Raw genomic sequence first — 20,825 nt, forward strand, 5'->3', positions numbered from 1 at the left:
AAGCATTATGTATAAACAGTCTTCATGGGCTGAAGGGCCTGTATTTTTCCTGTGCCATACAGCTCTTTGTTCATCCATTGAGAAGTGCATCATACTCCCAACTATGTACAATTAACTCTGGACTGATTTTCACCATCTCTCTCTGAATGTGAGCCTTTTATGCTAACTGCTAATTCATCCTTGCATATTGATAACCTTTCTTTCATTGTAATTTTAAACCAATCTGTTTCCTTACCATCATGGATCAATTTAAAATACTCTACCGCATTCAAAATGTTGATTCTGTAAAAGAAATTGTTCTCCAGCTTCAGTGAAATTGTTAAACACAGATTTAATATTTTATTTGGCATCATCTTTCTTCTGATAGTCTCTGTGTCAAGGCTGCTCAGAGGTTATACATTTGGCAAATTGTATATCTGTATGTTTAATCAAAAGGTATGATCAGTTTCTTTTGAAAAAAAACTCTCCATCCAATGAGTTTTGAGAAGATTTGTAGCTCAGGTTGAGGTTCTGGATGTAGGTTTGCTCGCTGAGCTGGAAGGTTCATTTTCAGACATTTCGTCACCATACTAGGTAACATCATCAGTGGGCCTCCTCATGAAGCACTGGTCGTGTAGCATGCTTTCTATTTATATGTTTGTGTTTCCTGCTGTGACATCATTTCCTATAGTGATGTCATTTCCTGTTCATTTTCTCAGGGGTGGCAAATGGGATCCAAGCCAATGTGTTTGTTGGTAGGAGTTCCAGTTAGAATGCCATGCTTGTAGGAATTCTCGTGAGCGTCTCTGTTTGGCTGGTCAGAGGATGGATGTGTTATGCCAGTTGAAATGTGACATCTCCATCCAATACATAACCCTCTTTGTGCAGAAGTGTGAAATGAGATACAATGGACTTCTAACAAAAGAAATATCACTTTCCTACAATTCTCAAAAGTACTGAACATTGTTTGATTGCAAACACACAAAAAGAGAAATTGCTGGAGAAACTCAGCAGGTCTGTCAGCCTCTGGGGAGAGAAGAAGCAGAGATTTGAGTCCTGTGACTATTCTTCACAATTATAACTCCTCCTAGTTCTGAAAAAGGGTCACTAAAATTGACATGTTAACTCTCTTTACAGACACTGTCAGGCCCACTGAGTTTCTCCAGCAAGTTTGGTTTCTTTGTTTTATTGTTCAATGAAACAAAAACAATTACAAATGTTGCTCCTTTCAAACATGGAAGCCACTTGGTCAGGAAGATCACTTTTGGGAGCATCTCCTGGGTGCTCCAGATATTTTTAAAAAAAAGATACAAAATAAATGACTTAAAATCTAATCCAACATTTTTGTTTCTTTAAAATCAATTCATGTTAGAGAAATTTGGTGCGTTGGGGGTGGTTAACATTCTATTTGACTTCCTCCAACAGGGAAGCAAATCCACTCCAAATTTTTTGCATTGGATGTCACTGCTCTTCACCATCATGACACCATCCTTCACCTCCTGGTTCCTCTCAGCACTAAATCCACTCAGTGAAGGGATCATAAGGAATTGCAATGTTATCCAAAACAGACCGATGTCCTCAAGATAGGGCTAAGGAGTGCACGCTCCTTCACTTAAGCAACCTGCATAATCTTTCGTGCACCTGATGGATGCAATACCTCCTGCATGTAGCTCGGGCCAAGTAGGAAACCTACATCAAAATGAAGTGCGGAGGTGGTGATGTAGTGGTAGTGGCACCAGACTAGCAATCCAGAACAGGGGAGAAAGTAAACATGGCAGATGCTGGAGATCAGAGTCTAAGAATGTGGTTCTGAAAAAGCACAGCTGGTCAGGCAGCACCTGAGGAGCAGGAGAGTCGATGTTTTGAGCATGAGTTCGGATGTAGGGCTTACACTCGAAATATTGATTCTCCTCCTCCTCCTCCTCAGATGCTGCCTGACCGGTTCTGCTTTTCCAGCACCACACTCTTCAACCCATAATCTAGAACCTCAGGCCCTAATGTTCCAGTGACAAGTTCAAATCCTACCACGGCAGATGGCCAAATGTGAATTCAATACAAATTTGGGAGTGGAAATCTCCTTGATGACAATCAAGTAACGACTATTGATTGTTGTAAAAACAAAAAACCCATCCGGTTCCCTTTAGGGAGGGAAATCTGCCATCTTTACCTGGTCTGGCTGATATACGACTCGAGACCCATAGCAACATAGTTGGTTATTAGCTGCCTTCTGAAAAGTCTGAGCTATCCACTCATTACAATGGGCAGATGGGTAACAAATGCTGGTCTTTCCAGCACCATGCACATCCCATGAATGAATATAAGTTTTTTAAAAAAGTGATTCAATATTGTTATCCAAAATGGAAGACATTTGAACAATAGCAACAACAGAATCACTGCACAACTCAAGCCAGTTCATTGCCCCGTTGAGACGGTGATTCTATTTTACGGTATGTAGTCCAAGTATTTTCCCATATGAAGGGTGAAAAGTCTAATTCTGGTCCACTGCAATTCTCAATTAGTTTAACATCCCACAAACAGTCGAACAGTCTTCGCTAAATCAGGTGGACGACAAGAACAGAAAAAGCAGAACCAGCTGCAAGGCCAAGAGTCAGGAAAAAAGACATCACCACGCCAGTCGGCTCAGCCAATTCTTTTGGCACAATCTTTGGGCCATAAATCATCGGCAAAGTCCCCAGGTATCCGTTCGTCAGGCCCAGGGCAGAGATGAAGATAACAGGATAAAAGTCTCGGTCGAAGAATACAATGTGTAAGTGATCTCGTGGCTGATAATTACAAAATATGAACAAAGGCAAGAAGGCAGTCCGTAAAAGCACCAAGACAGGAAGAGCTTTGCTTTTTGGCCCAGGAACCTGGATCCACGCGGTTATTTGACGACCAGCCCAGTCTGCAAGGTTGTACAAGAGGAAGCAGGTCAGAGGCACAAAGTACTTAGTTGTCCACACACTGCCTGAGTTTCTGGAAGTGGACTTGATGCTGGACGAGATGGAAGGGAAGATAATGATGGAAATGAAGAAGGTGTAAAATACACTGAAGCCCACGCCTGCAGTCTTTTTCAGGATAGGTTTCAATGGAGGAATTGTGCCAGCATTGCTCGAAGGGGAAGCACCTCTGACTGAGCCAGTGTCATTAGCGACTAAACCATTCGGTTCACCTCCAATGTAGTGTGTTCTCTGATCCAGACTCTTCAGATAGTAGCTAAGGATCAAACAACAGAAATGTTAGGTTTACATTAGAAATTAGGACAGGACAATTCCCAATACCTTAATTTTATTATCAGGGGCAGGAATTTATGATTATGGACCTTGGGAACTCTCTCTGTGCAAAGTACCCATTGATTTAATGTCACAATCTACAAGAAAGTACATTAGGGGAAGTCATAGTGTAGTGTCACTAGATTAATGATGTAGACTAATGATCTGGGAACATGGGCTCAGATACCACCTTAGCAGATTCAGTAAGGATTTGGAAAGAAAGCTAGCCTCATGGCAATCAGTTAAAAACCTTTTGGTTCACTAATGTCCTTAATAGAGGGCGGTTAGGGTAGTAATGGTTAGGCAGTTAGCGTGGTAATAGTTGGCCTAGTCAGCAATGCCCACACCCCATAAACGAATAAACAAAAACTGCAAATCGATCCTGACGGCAAATGTGGGTTTGAAGTGAGTGCCACCAGTGAAAGTTCTGGGTTTAAACCTCACCCCACGTCTTCAGGATCCAATCCAAGCTGCTAGAGTCACAATGGTGCTACACTGTCAGAGATGCTGTCCTGCTGGGGTTGACAAGGCAGGGAAAAAGAATATTAAAAACACCACCAGACTATTCCAAGATAGTGCAGGCACATCTGTCAGATCCCTCAACCAATCCATTCAAAGAAAGTTTAACTCACCAATGCTATTTATGAAATCTTCCTTAGCCAGCACAGTTACAGAATCTGCACTCTAATTCAACTTGAAGCACTGGGCAAAATACAAATGCAAGTCTACTTCTTAAGTCACTTGTTGCAGACATTAAACACTGAACACACAAACCGTTTCAACTTTATCCCAAATTAGATTAGATTACTTACAGTGTGGATACAGGCCCTTCGGCCCAACAAGTCCACACCGACCCTCTGAAGTGCAACCCACCCAGACCCATTCCCCTACATTTATCCCCTCACCTAACACTACGGGTAATTTAGCATGGCCAATTCACCCTAACCTGCATATTTTTTGACTGTGGGAGGAAACCCACGCAGACACGGGGAGAACGTGCAAACTCCACACAGTCAGTCGCCTGAGGCGGGAATTGAACCCAGGTCTCTGGTGCTGTGAGGCAGCAGTGCTAACCACAGTATTCTAAAAGTTATTCTAAGGTGACCAAACACGAAGATGTAGTCCCTGAGTTGTTTTACATAGATTCAAGTCTAACTAGATACAACAACGTCACCAATTAAACATGCATATACCTCAGAGTGGGACACATGCTGCAGTGGGAGTGTCCTTATCACTGAGCCAGGAGTCCTAGATTCAGGTCCTCCCTACTCCAGGATGTATAATGACATCTCTGAACAGGTTAATTAGAAACTATTAACAACAGGAGCAGCGGATGGTACAGCAGATCACAACCTACTCCCCAATGGACTGCACCTCTCCAGAGGATCATTCCAGAGAATAGTTTTAGAAAGCCCCAGTCTGTAGAGGTCCAGAGCACAAAACCACCCTGAATTTGTGGGAAGTGGGCACGTGCAGCCAGAGACAACGGATTTTGGGTTGTGGTGAAAGTGCAGGGTTGAACAAATGGAGATTCGCTTGGTGTTTGGCAGAAGTAGAGATGCAATCCACTGACTATCCATCACCTGAGCCAGCACAAATTAATTTGGCCAAGTGACATTTACAATTAACCCAGTCACACTTGTGGAAGGGAAGTGCCCACACTGATTAACAAGGAAGAATTGAATAGGTCGGGAGTGTTTTCTTTTCCATTAGTATCCTGTAGCACCTAACTCAACAGATGGTAACTATTAGTTCACCATTTACAAGGTGGCTCCCCATGGGAGACTGGTTAGCAAGGTTAATCTCATGGAATACAGGGAGAACTAGCCATTTGGATACAGAACTGGCTCAAAGATAGAAGACAGAGGGTGGTGGTGGAGGGTTTTTTTCAGACTGGAGGCCTGTGACCAGTGGAGTGCCACAAGGATCGATGCTGTGTCCTCTACTTTTTGTCATTTACATAAATGATTTGGATGCGAGCATAAGAGGTACAGTCAGTAAGTTTGCAGATGACATCAAAATTGAAGGTGTAAAGGATAGCGAAGAGGGTTACCTCAGATTACCACAGGATCTGGACCAGATGGGCCAATGGGCTGAGAAGTGGCAGATGGAATTTAATTCAGATAAATGTGAGGTGCTGCATTTTGGGAAAGCAAATCTTAGCAGGACTTGTACACTTAATGGTAATGTCCTAGGGAGTGTTGCTGTACAAAGAGACCTTGGAGTGCAGATTCATAGCTCCTTGAAAGTGGAGTCGCAGGTAGATAGGATAGTGAAGAAGGTGTTTGGTATGCTTTCCTTTATTGGTCAGTGTATTGAGTACAGGTGTTGGGAAGTCATGTTGCGGCTGTCCAGGTCATCGGTTAGGCCACTGTTGGAATATTGCGTGCAATTCTGGTCTCCTTCCTATTGGAAGGATGTTGTGAAACTTGAAAGGGTTCAGAAAAGATTTCCAAGGATGTTGCCAGGGTTGGAGGGTTTGAGCTACAAGGAGAGGCTGAACAGGCTGGGGCCGTTTTCCTTGGAGCGTCGGAAGCCAAGGGCTGATCTTATAGAGGTTTACAAAATCATGAGGGGCATGGATAGGATAAATAGACAAAGTCTTTTCCCTGGGGAGGGGGAGTCCAGAACTAGAGGGGATAGATTTAGGGTGAGGGGGGAAAAGATATAAGAAGAGACCTAAGGGGAAACTTTTTCACACAAGAGGGTGGTACGTGTATGGAATGAGCTGCCAGAGGATGTGGAGGAGGCTGGTACAATTGCAACATTTAAGAGGCATTTGGATGGGTATATGAATAGGAAGGGTTTGGAGGGATATCAGCCAGGTGCCGGCAGGTGGGACTAGATTGGGTTGGGATATCTGGTCGGCATGGACGGGTTGGACCGAAGGGTGTGTTTCCATGCTGTACATCTCTATGACTGCTGAAAGTTTAATGACACTGGAGCAAAGAACAAAAATAACCAGGAGGTAAGTAACTGTGAATTAATGCAATAACTTTGCCCTTCACTTTCACCATGTCAGTATGATAATTTCCAAACACTTTAAGGGAAGTGTGTTTGGCAATGTTTTCCTGACCACCTTTGTGTTGCGCATATTTGAAATTGGGTTACTGTAGCCCCTTCTAAACCCCAGAACCGTCCCCAATGGGAAAGGAAAGAGGTAGGATGGCAGTGATAACGTCATTGAATGGGTAAATGCTCCTGGGAACATGAGTTCAAATCTCACAATGGTCACTGGTGGAACTTAAATGCGTTAAATAAATCCTGCAACTGAAACTACTCTTAGTGATGGTGACCGTGAAACTACCACTGACAGTCTTAAAAACCCACCTGGTTCACTAATGTCCCTAACCCATGATGTTACTAACCCAGCAAACAACAATATCTTGGGAATATTGGAGACTTGCTTTCAAATGCAAGTAATTATACATCTGTTTTCTCATTTTCTCCATGAAATGTCTGGATGTTTCCTCTCTTGGGACAGTCTAGGACCAGAGGACATAGTCTTAAATTGGTGCCCCTTGATTCTGAGACTGAGATGAAGAGGAATTTTTTTCTTTCCAAGAATTGAGCGGCTTTGGAACTCCTTGCCGCTGAGAACAGTGGGGCAGAGTCCTTGAGTAAATTTAAGGCTGAGATGGATTGACCAGAAAGGGAATCAAAGTTACAGGGAAGGGGCAGGAAGGTGGACGTGAGGATCATCAGATCAGACATGATCCTATTGAATGGTGGAAAAAGCTCAAGAAGCCAAACGGCCTACTCCTGTTCCTATTTCTTGTGGTTTTATATTCTTAATGGCCTTATTAATGGAAGCAAATCAGCCATCCTAACCTGGCATTATATATAACTCCAGACCAACAACAGTGTGGCTGGCCCCTAACTGGTCTCACATTTACTTAGTTCAGCGGCAGTTAGGGGGTGTCCACAAATGTTGGCTCTACCAGTAACAGCCACATCCCATAAAGGAATAGAAAAAAAAATGTTAGAAAATCTTTCCCAAAACTAGCCAACTTTCTTCCAGTCAGTTCTGTTTAAGTTCCATTCCCTATTCAGGACGGTTAAAATTAAACTTCATACCAATAATGTTACTAACCCAACAAATGTCCATATCTCGGGGAATATTTCAGACTTGCTTTAAAATACGTTAATTTTTAATTTCTCTTTTTGCATGAAATGTGTACTTCACTGGGGCAACATTTTTTAAAACACAGAGGGTGGTTCATATGTGAAATGAACTTCCTGAGCAAGTGATGGATGCAAGGTGCAGTTACAACACTTAAAAGACACGGAGTTAAATACATGAATGGGAAAGGTTTGGAGGGATTTGGACCAGGAGCAGGCAGGTGGGACTATGTTTAGTTTGGGATTACGTTCAGTATGGGCTGGTTGGACCGAAGGCTCTGTTTCTGTGCTGTATGACCCTATGACTCTTATCACTGACTGAGCTATAATGTGGAGGTGCCAGTGTTGGACTGGGGTGGACAAGGTCAGATGTCACCAGGTTTAGTCCAACAGGTTTATTTGAAGTCACAAATTTCCAATACACTGCTCCATCTTCAGGTGAAGTGACACTTAATTTCAAATAAACCTTTTGGACTGTAATCTGGTGTCACGCGACTTCTGACTGATTGGGCCAGCGTTTGTTGCCCATCCCCAATTGCCCTGGAGGTGGTGCTGGTGAGCTGCCTTCTTTAAACCAGTGCTGACCACCTGGTGTTGGTACACCCACAATGCTGTCAGGGAGGGAACTGCAGGATTTTGACCCTGAAGGAACGACGATAAAGTTTCAGGTCAGGATGGTGTGTTGTGTAGCTTGAAGGGGAACGTTCAGGTAGAGGTGGTCTGACAAATTCACTTTGGTGTTTTTGTAATGAGAGAGTCCAAATGATGAGAATGAAAGACGATGAGGGAACATGCTTACCTGGAATATGGGATCCTGGGCAGGGTCAGGTACAGCACAATACAGAGGAGGAGGAAAACGTCAGCCGTGAGAAAATAAGCCAGTGCACTGTCTAAAATGGAACCAGCAGTAGCAAGATCGATCACCGAAGCCAGGGCACTGAACGTCCCTCCCATGGCCTGCCCTGTACAGGAAGCAAGAGAAGCAATGAACATCAGACCAGAAACCAAATCATTCCACAGGAATGGGCAACTTCATATTTCTCCAAATACAGAAGCAACTTTAGTCCACAGTTGTGAAGCTGTGAGCTAGCTAACATTGAGTTTTAAGTGCCCCACTGTGACAGAGGCCAGGCATGAAGGACTCCAGTTAGGTGATTAGACTACCAGCGCTCAGATCAGAATGTGGAATGATTAGATGGTGGATACAGATGCAATATTAGCTTTCAAAAAGGGATTTGGATTGGTGCTTCCTAGAGGTTAAACTGCAATGGTTTGGGGCAAGAAATAATCTGTGCTTTGAAAGACCAGCACAGAATCAATGGATCAAGTGGGCTCCTCCTCAGCAGGACTAATCGAACTTGAAGATGCTTCCACTTGTTTGGGGCAGTCCATAGTCTATACATGCAAGACAGTCACTAACACGTACAATAAAGAACTGAGGAGAAATCTCTTTCTGTAGAGAATGTGGAACTTGTGACCACACAGAGTACTGAGTTAAATGGCACAGATACTTCTAGGGTGCACTGGACGATTGCATGAGGATCAAAAGGACATATTGATAGAGCTCAATGAGGAGTTGTGTTGAGAAATATAGAGGTTGACATGGACCAGTTGGGCTGAATGGGCTGTTCTCAGGCTGTACACTCGATGTAACTTACCTGAAATTAATGCTTGCAAGTTCTTCATGGGAAACCTTCCAACCTCTCCAAAAACACTGCCCAGAAATACATTGGAAGCTCCGCTAACGATGACTACACAGGCCATGGTGATACCAAAAAACCCATAGGTCCAGGAAGAGGTGTCCACTTTCACCAGAATGGTGGTGACGCAAAATATAATGAGCATGACAAACAAGGAAGAGAGCACACGGACCTTTGCAGAAATCCTAAAACAAAAGAACAGATGTGCAGAGATGGTACTGAATTATTGCAATCCACTCCCGAATAGAGAACAATGCAGGAAAATCAAACTATCCCGGTACAATTAGGAGAGGGATGTAGGACCAGGTACACTCTGAAGATGGACAGAAGAGTTGCGATAGTTGTTTAAAAAAAGCTCCCCAAGTTTTACACACAAGACCACAGGAATACAAAAGCAAGGACGCTGCAGCACAGAACCTGGTTAACGGTCTGCTGCAGGACTGAATCCAGTCCTGGTTACCATACCTCAAGGAGAAAAGCCTCAGTTCAAAGGTGGTGCAGACAAACTCTGCAAGAAATAAATGATTAATGTGGGCCCTTGGTGAGCTGGAAGGATTGAAGATGCTGGGCTTGTTCTCACACAGAAACCAGGAGGAGTAGGCCATTTGGCCCTTCAAGCCTGCTACATTATTCACTAATGGCTGATCACCCACTCAGAAGCCCATTCTCTTTTCTCTCCCCACCCCCCCCCCCCCCGCCCCCCCACCCCCCACCCCACAGCCTTTGGTCCCTTTCATCCTAAGAATGATATCTAACTACTGCTTGAAAACATTCAATGTTTTGGCCACAACCCACAGAAATCCCACAGTTAAGAACTTTTCTTGCATTGGGGAAAGTCAAAGAGACATTTGATGAGAGTTGTTCAAAACCGTAAAGGATATTGAGGGGAGTAAATATGCAGAAATGCTAGCCTGACACAGAAAGACTGGCAACAACAGGAGACAAATTTAAGGTGATCGGTGTAAGAATCTGGGGGTGACACATGGCAAGGAAAACAGAGTAATGAATTATGATCTGGAACACACCACCTCAGGAGACAGGGGAAGGAAATTCAACCACAGCTTCCAGACAGGGACTGGATTACTACTTACAAAGGGAAACGTTTGCAGGATTCTCAATGCAATCAAAACAACCAAATAGCTATATTAAAGAGCTATTAATATGGGCATGATGGGCCAAACTAGCTTTCTCAGTACTGTATGCTTTTGTGTTTGCACAATCGTTATGTAAAAAATCCACACAATTCACCATCACAATCAATACATACAAAGATTTCCTACAGTGTGGAGGCAGGCAAAATTCAGCCCATCAAGTCCAAACCGACCCTCCAAACAGCAGCCCATCCAGACCCAACCCTTCTACCCTATACCTGTAATCCTGCACTTCTCACGGCTAATCCACCTAGTCTGCGCATCCCTAGGCACTATGGGCAATTTAGCATGGCCAATCCAGCTACCCTGCACATCTTCGGATTGTGGGAGGAAACCGGAGCAGCCAGAGGAAACCTATGGGGAGAACGTCCAATCTCCACACACACACACACACACACACACACACACACACACACACACACACACACACACACACAGTTACTCGAGGGTGGAATTGAACCCGGGCCCTGGCGCTATGAGGCAGCAGTGCTAACCACTGAGTCACCGTGCCACCCAATCTTTAAATACATTTAATAATAAATTTAAACAGGTAATTACAGATACATTCTTTATTCAGAGAATGTGGAACTAACCCAGGTGAAGCTCAAGGCAAATAGCTGAAATGCTTTTGAAAAGGAAACTAGATATTTGTGAGATGGAGAGGGGAACAGAGAATTAAGCGTAAAACGTAGAGGTGGAGTAGATGCAATAACAGGAGACCCACGTGGAATCTAAACACCAACACATGAAGTTTAAACAGAGTGAATGGTCTGCTTCTGGATTTTATTTGATACATAAAGTTAATAAAATCTCCAAAATCCAGCTACAACATCTTAGATACAGGAGAATAAATGAACATTTATTTATAGAGAGCCTGGCATATCGAGGTCCTCTGATACCAATGAATTATTTTGCAAGCACAGATATTTCTATTTTCTTGTGGGTTGGGATTACATCACTGGACTCGTAATCCATCTTAGTGTTCTACAGACAGGGGTTCAAATCCCAGAAGGTGAAACTTAAAATCAATAAAATTCTGGAATTGAAATGCTAACGTAATAGTGACCATGTAACTATTATCAATTGCCATATAAAAAAAAAATCAGTAATGGCCTTAAGGAAATCTGCCATCCTTACCTGGTCTGGCCTACATTTGACTCTCGACCCACAGCAATGTGGTTGACTCTGAACTATCCTTGGGGCAATCAGGGATGGGCAATAAGTGCAAGCTGGGGCAGTAAAACTCACATGAATTAAAACTGGAACCCAAAATGGTCCCTCAGTTTTACATTTGGTTAATAATACTTTGGTTCAACGTTAAGTATTGGCTGGAATTATTGGCAGTCCGAAGGTTAGGTGGATTGGCCATGCTAAATTGCCTCGCAGTGTCCAGGGATATGCAGACTAGGTGGACAGGGTTACAGGGATAGGGTGGGATGCTCTTTGGAGGGTCAGTGTGGACTTGATGGGCTGAATGGCCTTCTTCCACACTGTGCGAATTCTATGGAACAATGGGACAACTTTAAAAATTCCTGAAATGGAAAAGGTCTGTTGGCAAATTTGATTTTCACATCAAAGAATCCAATAAGTCATAGGGAGACTATTGGGTCCACTGTCCCTGCTCTGAAATAACTAATCAATTGTCTCATACCTTGGTCCTTCCACTTGATGTTACAAATCTTTATGAATTTGAACAAAATGACAGCATCAGAAGAATACCAAATTTCAAAGGGAACAATAAATTATAGTACACAAGAAAGGATAACATGCAGACTTTTGCCCTCTTCAAACAGAGAAAGTAATCCAGGTATTGGAAATTAAAAACTTCAGTAACACAGCTCTTTTGGGCCAGCACAAGCACAGAGGAGATGGACCAAATGGCCCACAAATGTTGACTGATGAGTATTGGGAAGTCTCACACCAGTGGCTCTGGCATAACGCACATGTCATTAACTCAAATTGGCTGTAAAGCGATTGACAAATTATGGACGCTGCATGGATTACACAAACTTTCTACTGTTGAGTGTGGGGTGCTGGAAAAAGCACAGCAGGTCAGGCAGCATCCGGGGAGCAGGAAAATCGACAGTTTGGGCCGGAGCCCAACACATTCCAAATGACAGGCTCCGGCCCGAAACGTCGATTTTCCTGCTCCTCGGATGCTGCCCGACCTGCTGTGCTTTTCCAACTCCACACCCTCAACTCTGATCTCCATCATCTGCTGACCTCACTGTGATACTCTATAGAACGATTTTCTACAGAACAAGGTTGCTGAGGGACACAACTGTCGCGTTAGAGCAGAACAACCTGTATTTACCTTTCCAAATAAGATCAATGCCACTATCCAGGCAATGACTGTCAAACATTCTTACGATGACGGTAAATTTGGTAGAATCCCAGAGGGCCATAGGGCTGCGCTCTCATTCCAGAGAGACAACTGGTGGCAATTCAACCTGAGGGTAACCACGCTTCAGGTGAGGGGAGAGGTTGTGAAGGACAGTCCCTCATAGTAACCTCAGCTGGAGAGGGGATTGAACTCACACGGTTTCACCCTGCAACACAAACCAGCCACCTGAACTAACCAATCCTCTGGACTACGGCACATTGTGCTGGAACAGGTTAAACAGGAACCAGGAGCAGTCAATTGCTGTCAACAGTACTTACTTGTTCACCAGGAGGTAATTAACCATGAGGCACAGCACAGAGGGTACAGTCGATGCAAATGAGAGGTAGCTCTCAAAATAATTCTAGGAAACAAACCAAAATGAGAACAGGTTTTAGATTGCTGCAATGCTTACTATATAAGGGATTAAACTACTGTAAATTTTACAAAAAGGATACGGAGGCATAGAACAGGTGCACGCAGGTAACACCAGAACTGAAGAGGTTAGAAATATCAGGAAAGACTGAATAAACAGGAGTCTCTTCCTGGGAAAAGGACAAGGTTGAGACATGGCCTGACAGAGGTCTTGAAACAGAACCAGATAAGTATTACTTAGGTAAGATGGGTCTTCCTCGGAGAACTACTTAAACAGGGAGCCGTGAATATAAACCAAACACAGCAAATGCTGGAGAAACTCAGCAGGCTGGGCATCATCTGTATACATGCATGTGTGTGACTAAGAGAGAACATGAGAGAGAGAGAGAGAGAGAGAGAGAGAGAGAGAGAGAGAGACAGACAGACAGACAGACAGACACAGACAGACACAGTACACATTTCAAATCCTTGTCTGACTCTTTCTTTTAACAGGAATAAAAAGACCTGACCAGACCTGCTGGGTTTCTCCAGGACTTTGTTTTTATTTTAAAATGTCCAGCATCCACAATGCGATGCTTTTGTTTGAGTAATTGTAACTGTAAGATGGTGGTGTTGGATTAAAATCACGTGTGGAGTCTGTGTTGTTATGGCAACACACACTTTTACATGCATGTTCATAGAATCCCTATATAGTGTAGAAACAGGCCATTCAGCCCATCAAGTCCACACTGATCCTCGAAGAGCATTACACCCACACCCCATCCCTGTAACCATTTCCCATGGTCAATCCACCTCATCTGCACATCTTTGGAATGTGGGAGGAAACCCACATAGAAATGGGGAGAATGTGCAAACTCCACACAAACAGACAGTCGCTCAAGGGTGGAACTGAACCTGGGTCCCTGGCACTGTGAGGCAGCAGTGCTAACCACTGCAGCACAACACAGCATGTTGCAGCCTGGGAGCTTGGGATAGTAATGGTGGAGATTTCTTTCCATCGGGTGGCAGAACTATGAATTTCTCCCGCTCTGACAACACACCATTGGTATGTTCTGGAAAGATTTACAAGTTGATTATCAATGTGTTGCCAATGCAGCCCACTTGCCATGGCATTATACTCACACCAAGGTCATTTTGCTGGGGAGAGTGGTCTGTAGCATTGCTCAGCTTGTACAACCAATATTGCTTTGCTGTGCAGAAGAAATTCCATGGCAACAGGGAGCCAATCCCAAGGAAGAAGAAAATCATATAGACTGCGTTGAACTTATCAGGAGGTGCCTGTTGAAAGTGACTTCGAACCAAAGGCGTGAAGATTAAAGAGTCCTCCTCTTCGGTCTGTGAGCTGGGGGTGCTGTACAGAGACTCTTGACTCTCCATTTTGATTGAAGCTGGGACTATGCCAGAGGGAGGACAATGTCAGAGGACAATGATAGGGCAATTGTCCACAATAACATCTGCTTTTCAGGTCTCCTGTGATGCTGCAACACACCTTTGAAACAAAACAGGAGGAGTTAGTGAACTCCTGAGAAGACAGTTTGAACACAACAGTCTGACACTTGCCGTGGACATACTTCGCTACTCAGTCCCCTGATTTAAGCCAAAGGGAGGCGATGGCCGAGTGGTATTATCACTGGACTCTTAATCCAGAGACCCAGGTAATGTTCTCAGAATTGGAGCTCGAACCCTGCCACGGTGAAATTTGAATTCAATAAAAATCTGGAATTAAAGAGTCTACTGATGACCATGAAATAATTGTCAGGTGAAAAACCCATCTGGTTCACTAATGCCCTTCAAGGAAGGAAATCTCCCATCCTTACCTGATCTGGACTACATGTGACTCCTGACATATGGATATTTAACTGCTCTCTGGGTTGGGTGATAAATGTTAGCCAAGCCAGTGACCGCCTCATCCTGTCTGTGGTGCAAGGGTAAATCAAACTGTTTTTCTGAGATTCCTGTCCCCCCACAACATTTTTCAAGCCAGTCATTTGTAAGAGGGCTATTTGGTTCACTAATCGATATCAGCATCAATCTAAGCACACTGTGCGTAGTTTTCTGACAATATGATGCGGTTGTCAGACAACTGAGGCTTTTAAGAAACAAAATCAACTTTGGAGAAAGGAAACCTTCACCACTTTAGGAGTGAAAGTAAGTTTTGATAAAAACGAGACAAATCACTGGGATGTGATTGAGGAACAGATAATGCAATCTGATTGCCTTTACCATGAACATTACTCGTGAATTGTGAAATGATGACCAGAAGTGAGCAGGCTTTAAGCACTGACTAACCAACTCCCGCTCCTATTGTGCATTTGCTGCAACAGAACTTTTTGATTGCCCCACAAAGCTCTCTCAATATTCCCACGTTCCAAACATGCCCTGTGAGGGCAGCATCATCTCTTGACACATCACGCAACATGACACAGCTATCTTTATACAGGTGTTGAGAAACTCTTTAGGCACCTTTGCATTCTTCCGCTCTACATTCACAATATTACAGGTTGGATCAAGGGGTCCATTTCCGTGCTGAATGACTATCTCAGTTCCCACCTCAGGGCAACGCTGCTGAAACCTGCTGGCCTTGACCATTCCAATGTTCCCTGACCAATGTCTCACTCCCTGGACACCTAAACACATCCAAAACTCTGCTGCTCATTGTCCCAATTTGTACCAATATCCACTTCCCATTCGTCCCTGTAGTCAGTCCTAGATTTACTCCTAGTCCTGCCTATACCTCCATTTTAAATTGTGAATGCTGATTTTCAGAAACTTCAATAGCCCACTCTTCCTTAACTCTGATCTCCTCCAAACATAGACCCCCTCCCCCTGCCATCTCCGTGCTCCTCCAGCTTTTGTGTCTTGTCCTTCCTCAACCTCATCATCGGTGCCCATACCTTAAGCTCTGTAATTCCCTTCCTCAACCTCTCCCTTCTCCGTAAAAGTCTCCCGTTCCCTTACAAACTGCCTGTTTGATCAACTTATTCTTCACCTGTCCTCATAAGATTTGGGTGTCACATTTTGCTTGATCATCCTCCGATAAAAAAGTTCATCAAAAGATGACAGCAGTTTGCACATACTTTCAAAAGCCTGTCTGGTTCAGTGCTCTCTCTCCGGCTGTGTCCTGCTCCAGCATCTCCCCAGAAGCTGAAGGGAACTTGCCAAAATTTCCATTGGTGCACTTAATTCATAGTGAAATCACACCAGATGTCCTGAAGTCCAATCAATTCCAAACTACACAATAACTGAAATACAGAGTTGACTCGGATTTAATGGGCCCAATAAAATCAATGATTATGAAATTTACAGCACAATAAAAAGCCAATTGACCCAATTGTTTGGCATTTTTTGCGTGCTCAATGAGTAACTCTCCAAAAGTACTGCCATGCTGAGCACAGGCAGCTTGAAACTTGTCTCAACAGTCTGTCTCAATACTCACTCCTCTCATTTTCTTTACAAAACTCATTATTAACACAGTTAAGAAATAAAGCCACACAGGATTGAAGTGTCTCTGCACTGCACAGGCAACAGTTGGTTTCAATAAATTGCACTGAGCAGCCAGCCTGCTCTCTCACATTCAGAACGCTGTGGGTTCAGACTCCAGGTCAGAGGTTTCACCACAGAATCGAGGCTGACATGTCTAGAGAATGACGGAGGGAGGGCTGCACTGTCAGAGCTATCAACTTCTGCAGGGACTGGGAAACCGAAACCCTGAGTGTCCTGGTAGATGGATGCAAAGGATTCCATTTTTAAAAAAAATCATTCCTGGGATGTCAACATTGTTTGGTGGGCCAGCATGTATTGCCTGTCCCTAGTTGCCCTCAAGAAGGTGATTGTGAGCTGCCTTCTCAAAATGCTGCAGTCCACTTGCGGTGTGTATACCCACAATACTGTTGGGGGGGGGGGAAATTCCAGAACTTTGACCCAGCAACACTGAAGGAATGGTGATACATTTCCAAGTGTCAGGATGCTAAGTGACTTGGAGGGGAACCTGCAGGTGCTGATGTTTCCATGTATCTGCTGCCCTTGTCCTCAGAGGTGACAGTATTTTAAGCAAGTTGGGATGTTCTGAGGATTTGAGCTATAGGGAGAGGCTGAACAGGCTGGGGCTGTTTTCCCTGGAGCATCGGAGGCTGAGGGGTGACCTTATAGAGGTTTACAAAATTATGAGGGGCATGGATAGGATAAATAGACAAAGTCTTTTCCCTGGGGTCAGGGAGTACAGAACTAGAGGGCATAGGTTTAGGGTGAGAGGGGAAAGATATAAAAGAGACCTACTGGCATCTTTTTCACACAAAGGATGGTACGTGTATGGAATGAGCTACCAGAGGAAGTGGTGGAGGCTGGCACAATTGCAACATTTAAGAGGCATTTGGATGGGTATATGAATAGGAAGGGTTTGGAGGGATATGGTCCGGGTGTTGGCAGGTAGAACTAGATTAGGTTGGGATATCTAGTTGGCATGGATAGGTTGGACTGAAGGGTCTGTTTCCATGCTGTATGACTCTATGACACTATGACTCTCAAATAAAAGCAAAATACAGCAGGTATTGAAAATCAGAAATAAAATCAGCAAGTGGTGAAACTCAGCAGGTCTGGCAACATCTGTGGAGAGAGACAGAGTTAATATTTCAAGTCCAACATATCTGCTTTGGAACTTCAGTTCTGAAAAGTCATATCAGACTCAAAATATCAATTACTTTTCTCTTTCCACAGATGCTGCCAGATCTGCTGAGTTTCTCCAGCAATTTCTGTTTTTATTTTTGAAGTCCCTCCCATTTCCTGCTCATTATTCATAGCTCCAGCAGAATCATTGAAAACTGATCCATTGGGATTTGAAACTTTGGTCAGCCTGAGTGGGATTCAATAAAACTAAGTTTATTCTTCAACGCTGAAACTACAACAAGTGACGTGCACATCACCTTGAAAAGGGACAAAACATTGAAATATTCACCAAATCATCACCTTTAAGTGACAGGGACTGGTGAAAGGACCTGCCCAGAAATAATCAAAAGGCAACATGATTAGATTCCCTACAGTGTGGAAACAGGCCCTTCAGCCCAACCAGTCCACACCAACTCTCTGAAGAGTAACCCACCCAGACCCAGTTCCGTCTTACTAATGCACCTAATACTATGGGCAATTTAACATGGCCAATTCACCTGACCTGCACATCTTTGGACTGTGGGAGGAAACCCAACAGACACGGGGAGAATGTGCAAACTCCACAAAGTCGCCCGAGACTGGAATCGAATCGGAGACCCTTGCACTGTGAGGCAGCTAACTACTGAGCCACCATGCCACCCCCATCTGTGATTAGTACAGTTGTGCTACAAGTGTTATATTGGTGCAAAAGTGGTTTCACTTCAGTGAGTCTAAAAATAACAAGTAATAAAGTGAGGGACAATGTAACTGCAAGGTTCCTGTCTGAAGGTGTAGTCTCAGTCAATTGCTCCTGAGCATCATTGTGTCGAGAAACACAGTTTTATTGAACACATTTCAAATAGACACAGAGCCCAAAATGTCCTTCCTTAAACTTGCCACTTGAATGTAATTTTTACAATGCAACACTTTTAGTCCAAATGCAAGGGGGAACAATTTCTTCTGTCCAGCTCACTCCAACTCAAGACATTAAGTGATAATTGATCATTTTTGGTAAGCTTTCAAATTTGCTTTGCAAAACAATGGGTTTCTTGCAAACAACCTGAGCCTGACAACCAGACAGCGCATTAAAATGGAATGCGTAGATTCTAAAATGAAGCCCCAATGTGAAACTGTACCAATAACTGCACTGCAAAATTGCAACTGCACTCCTTCCCGCTCCTCCCCCCCCCACCATATAAACAGAAACTCAAAACTCTGAAGGCTACATTTTGATAAAGCTAAGGATAGAAACTCCATTTTCCCATTTATTATTTCCTCAGGACAACAAAGCCATGATCACTGCACTCCACAGGGATTATCTGAAAACAAGCAAATTTCAGAAGGTGCAGAGGAGACGTGTGGCTGTGGAAACATATAATCAGGATCTCAATGGATATCAGACATTAATCACAAAGGCTGCAGTCTGTCTCTCTCACTCAAACTCCAACAGAAACATTGTCTCCTAATATGATTATAGTAACAAGTTTAATGTATCTTAGCACAGTTACATAAATCAGATACTGTAAACCAGAAATATCCCTGTCCTTGCCCAGAGAAACACAGGCACCTTCTGCCCATTTCCCTGAGATACACATACCTCCATCTCAATACCACAGACAGACAACCAAAACACCCTTTCAAACATTGCCTTTCTTGAATGTCTTGTTTCTCCTATGTGGATTTCCACATTTTCTATCCATCGCCACCCTTTCCCCCTTACACTCTCCCTCCCTCCCTCCCCCCCATCAACTTTCCCTGTGTTTCTCTCTGCCTTTCACTCTCTCCCTCTGTGTTTCTCTCTGCCTTTCACTGTTTCACTCTCTCTCTCCCTCTGTGTTTCTCTCTGCCTTTCACTCTTTCTCTCTCTCTCTCTCTCAGTTTCTCTGACCCTCACACACTCTATCCATCTCTCACACAGAGAGCTACTTAAACCCAGGGCCCAGACTTTACCGACCCGCTGCTGCTACCGCGGAGCTCCGCACTGGGGCTACTGCTCCATCGCTGTCCCCAGAGAGAGGGTCGCTGCTGCTACCGCGGAGCTCCGCACTGGGGCTACTGCTCCATCGCTGTCCCCAGAGAGAGGGTCGCTGCTGCTACCGCGGAGCTCCGCACTGGGGCTACTGCTCCATCGCTGTCCCCAGGGAGAGGGTCACTGGAGCTACTGCTCTGTCGCTGTCCCTGGGAGGTCGCCGCAGTGCACAGTTCCGGCTTTTGCTCCCAGTTCCGGTGCCGATCGGCCCTTCCAGACCAATCTCTCCACCCCCCCTTGCAGCAAGTATCCAATCAGCAGGCTGCATTCCGGATCTAGGCGGTTTCCCCAGCACTCTCTCTCAAACTTGTCTCAGAATAAGTGAGGGGGTCCCCGCAGAAAGGAACCCTCTGCAGGATTGTCCAAACATTGCAATGCTGCCTCTGGTTGTTTGTCATGAGAGAGCAAAAGATGAATCAAAATTAAAACAAATAAAAGGTGCAAATACTGCAGCAATCAGATGGGAACCTGAGAATTAACTCTGCTCCTCTGTTATTTCACATCTAACAGCAGCGATTAAGATAATTCCGGTGCAATCTGCAGGTTTTAAAGGTTTTCAGGCAACAGGCTAAACATATTCCAGGCAACTACATAAAATAAAACAAGGAACTGCAGGTTTTGTTTCTCTGTAGGTTCGCACTGCATAAAATATTCACTCTGTTTCTCTCTTGAAATGCAGCCAGATCTGAAGAGTTTCTCCAGCAGTTTGTTTTTCCAGCATCCACACTTTTTGTTTTATCTGAAGTAGAGTCACTGGACTTGAAACATTAATTCTGTTTCTCTCCACAGATGCTGTCAGACTTGTTGAGTTTCTCCAACAATTTCTGTGTTTGATTTAAGTATGTCCACACCTGCAACCCAGAGCTTTTTATTCATTTATGGGCAGCACAGTGGCTCAGTGGTTAGCACTGCTGCCTTATAGTGCCAATGACCCGGGTTCAATTCCCACCTCAGGCGACTGTCTGTGTGGAGTTTGCACTTTCTCCCCGTGTCTGCGTGGGTTTCCTCCGGATGCTCCAATTTCCTCCCACAGTCCAAAGATGTGCAGGCCAGGTGAATTGCCATGATAAATTGCCCATAGTGTTAGGTGCATTAGTCAGTGGGAAATGGGTCTGGGTGGGTTACTCTGCAGAGGGCCGGTGTGGACAGGTTGGGCCGAAGAGTCTGCTCCCATAC

The 20,825-nt window shown here is 44.2% G+C and overlaps 1 protein-coding gene across 1 annotated transcript; it reads right to left on the minus strand.

Moving 5' to 3' along the window:
* Positions 1–311: 311 nt before the first annotated feature.
* Positions 312–19,841, minus strand: slc29a3 (solute carrier family 29 member 3). Its single transcript, XM_072583544.1, has 6 exons — positions 19,575–19,841; positions 14,102–14,468; positions 12,886–12,968; positions 9,032–9,258; positions 8,173–8,335; positions 312–3,195 (listed from the first exon to the last, which is right to left on the minus strand). The coding sequence occupies exons 2-6, from the start codon at positions 14,354–14,356 to the stop codon at positions 2,532–2,534; spliced, it is 1,392 nt and encodes a 463-aa protein (XP_072439645.1). The 5' UTR covers positions 14,357–14,468; positions 19,575–19,841; the 3' UTR covers positions 312–2,531.
* Between the last annotated feature and the right edge of the window lie 984 nt (positions 19,842–20,825).

Source organism: Chiloscyllium punctatum, chromosome 13 (assembly GCF_047496795.1).
Source record: "Chiloscyllium punctatum isolate Juve2018m chromosome 13, sChiPun1.3, whole genome shotgun sequence".
Classification (NCBI taxonomy): Eukaryota; Metazoa; Chordata; class Chondrichthyes; order Orectolobiformes; family Hemiscylliidae; genus Chiloscyllium; species Chiloscyllium punctatum.